Source organism: Vigna umbellata, chromosome 8 (genome assembly GCF_029865625.1).
Source record: "Vigna umbellata cultivar VRB3 chromosome 8, Vumbellata_1.0, whole genome shotgun sequence".
In the NCBI taxonomy this organism is placed as follows: domain Eukaryota; kingdom Viridiplantae; phylum Streptophyta; class Magnoliopsida; order Fabales; family Fabaceae; genus Vigna; species Vigna umbellata.
Window position 1 is genome coordinate 39932716 of NC_142172.1, and position 3131 is coordinate 39935846.

A 3131-nucleotide genomic window follows, 5' to 3' on the forward strand; every position below is an offset into this window, starting at 1 on the left:
TTAAATACAAAAAACACAAAATTACTCTGGTATTCAAAATAGTATCAATAAAAAGTTGTAGAAAATGAAAGTGTAAAAAATATAAAATTACAATTACAAACATTGAAGTGTTTATTCAATATCTGATATAAAGACATCTAACATAGTTCTCATACTATTTGGCTACTGTTTACAAGTGTTCGTACTTAAGATCTTCAGAGGCAACAATATTCACGTTTTTGCATAGAAGACAAAGGGCTTGCCATGAGTTATCACACTTCTAAATTATCTGGAACTCAGAACGATGATATTTCTTAGAAGTGTAAAATAACCAACCTGATACTTCTACTGATTTTTCTTAGTAGAACTGGGTGTTGAAAAGGATGATCTTGATTTTTGACTGAATTTTTTTGTTCTGTTGGTATCTGCATTTGAACTTCTAATAATGAAAAGGAAAGTTTCAACAAACATGGCACCAACCAACCCCAGAATTCCTCCAGCAGCATTCTGGAAATAGAGACAACACAGGAAGGAAGGAAGGAAAGAAAGGAATTAAGAGATGATGAAAGCTCAAAACTAAAACACTAATCAACGATAATGACAATGAAAAGCATATTTAGACAGTACCATGGCAGGACTATGATTAAACAAGGCTCTAAATGCAGCATATCCTAGAAGATAGCCAGTAAACATGGTAACCACAACATGTAAACCTGGAAAATTAAAAAAAAAATATCAAATAGAGCTTACTTCAGAGCACAAACATTATATAAATGTGACAAAAGAGATACTAAATGTGTCAAATCACATCCCTAGAAAATACAGGAGGAAAAAAGACTAAAGATTTCTGTCATCTAATTTTAATTTCTCTATATCTTTGTGAGAGTACAAGAGGATAACTTTCAATTAACACCACTACTCCGATAATAGCCAAAGAAAAGTCTTCCAGCATAAGAAAATTGAAGGTATTATATTACTTACTGACCGCCACCAGCAGCAAAAATCAGTACATGTTATCATAAGGATTACAAGTTACCTTGGGAAAGGTAAATATAAAAATGAACTACCTAAAGCACAAATGAAGCATATGTACACAGCTCTTCAGTTTTATTTTCAACCATCAAAACTGTAGATTCATAAAAACTACATGTAGGATAAAAAAATTTCCGCTTTTGTAATAACAAAAAAAATCATATCCAGAGTAATTTCTAATTGGATGACAACATAAATCCCTTTATACTAACAAAAAGATTGAAATCAAATTCTGTTACTATTATACAAATAAAGAGCAGATCAAACATAATCAAGAAAATCTAGATTATATATGTACAATTACATGATATTAAATCTCCTATATTAATTTTATTTATTCTTTGTCTAAAAAACACACTGTTTCAACTTAATGTCTCTCTCTTTCCTATATTTAACAAACTCAAGTATGAATACCTTGTGACTATGTATACAATAAGTGCCGCAGTCTGTACATATAAGTAACGTAATCATTAATCCATCAGTACCATCAATAGCCTATCCAAACAGAAATCAATTCCACTGAAGACAGGAAAAGAGGCAGAGAAGATCTCAGTATCAATGCCAGAAGAATATTTCTTCACGTGTGGTTAACATTAACAATCATTGGAAAAGAAAGGCCGGAGGCAACATCTATGCATGAAGTGTCATATATTCAATAATGCATAACAAAAGATGAAGATCAATAAAATGTCATATCTCCTTTTCACTTCCCTATGCGTTTCTCTTTACTACTTTCATACAAACATTATTTCTTCCACTGTCCAGTTCAATTGGGAAACATAAACAAATAAACATGTTACCATGGATGTACATAAAACAAGCAATTACACCCAATATTAGACTGCATTCAAGTTACATTTTGCAGCAATACAAATAATTTTGTAAAAATTATAAGAACTTCGAAGCCAATCTGAATTACAATGTTTGAGATAACTTGGTTCAGCAACAAAACCTGGTACTGTGAAATGAGATTGTAAAGCAAAATAAGCTACCCACTAGCAAAGGGTGTTCAAACTAAATGAGAAAAAAAAGGGACAAAACCTGGTACTGTCAAATGAGATCATAAAGCAAAATAACCTACCCAATCTAGCAAAGGGTGTTCAAACTAAATGAGCAAATTAAGCATCAAAGTTTCAACAAGTAACGGCCATTAGTTTAATTTTCATTCGATACATAGTAAAGATTTTACGTTGCCAACAAATTAGAAACTGCTCCAGATATAGCTTGTAAATTTGTTAGGACAAAAGTCGATATCTTAACATCAAGAGTGATTAGTGCACTATAATTATGATGAAAGTCAATATGTTAACGTCAACAGTGATCAGTGCATTGAAATTATGGTAAAAGTCAATATCTTAACATCCACAGAGATTAGTGCATTGTAATTAAAATTCATTTTTTACATGTATCAACATGGTAAACTAAAGTGAAGAAGAATTTACCAAACCCTAATTGATCCTTGTAAGAAGAAAATGGTTCCGGAACATCCTTAGGCGGTGCAATATCCTTCACAAGTTCTTGATACGCTTTCCGCTCCGCTAAATCTTCCAGCTTTCTCAGCCTCGCTTTCAATTCTTCACTCTTCACACCAATAACAATGTTAAACATAAAATTGAATCGATCAACAAATTTTGGAGCCACCGAAACAAGACGTAATCATAATTGAAGAGAATTAGAAATTGGGAAATTGAAACAGAGAGTAGGAATAGAAAACTAACCTTCTCCCTGGGCTTAGGGCTGGAGAAGATGAAACGGGTGCCCGAAAAAAGTCGGGTCAAGTCGGGTCTGGTGGATGGATCAGAGGACATCCACACAGCACGAAGTGCGGCGTAGGGTACCTCCGATTGGAGGAGCAGGTCGGAGGATGCTTGTCGAAGTTCATCGGAAAGACTCGCGTCTTTTGACGCATCGGAGAGGAAACCCCGAATCAAGGGTGTGGTGGATATAATCAACCCGACCCGGTTTGGCTTGTCGGTACCCATTGCTGGATTCTCTGCTACTACTGTTTCCAGCACTCCATTCACCAGCTAAATACTCTCTTCACTGCAGACGCAGAGTGGCTGCTTTCCTCGCGTAGAGGGTACTTTTTCTTTCTTGTTTTATGAAAAATAAGATAAAAA

The 3131-nt window shown here is 34.3% G+C and overlaps 1 protein-coding gene across 1 annotated transcript; it reads right to left on the reverse strand.

The window, feature by feature from the left end:
- LOC124843649 (ER-based factor for assembly of V-ATPase) lies at positions 1-3131 on the reverse strand. Its single transcript, XM_088095787.1, has 4 exons — positions 2730-3131; positions 2454-2592; positions 607-692; positions 1-486 (listed from the first exon to the last, which is right to left on the reverse strand). The coding sequence occupies exons 1-4, from the start codon at positions 2991-2993 to the stop codon at positions 325-327; spliced, it is 651 nt and encodes a 216-aa protein (XP_087951913.1). The 5' UTR covers positions 2994-3131; the 3' UTR covers positions 1-324.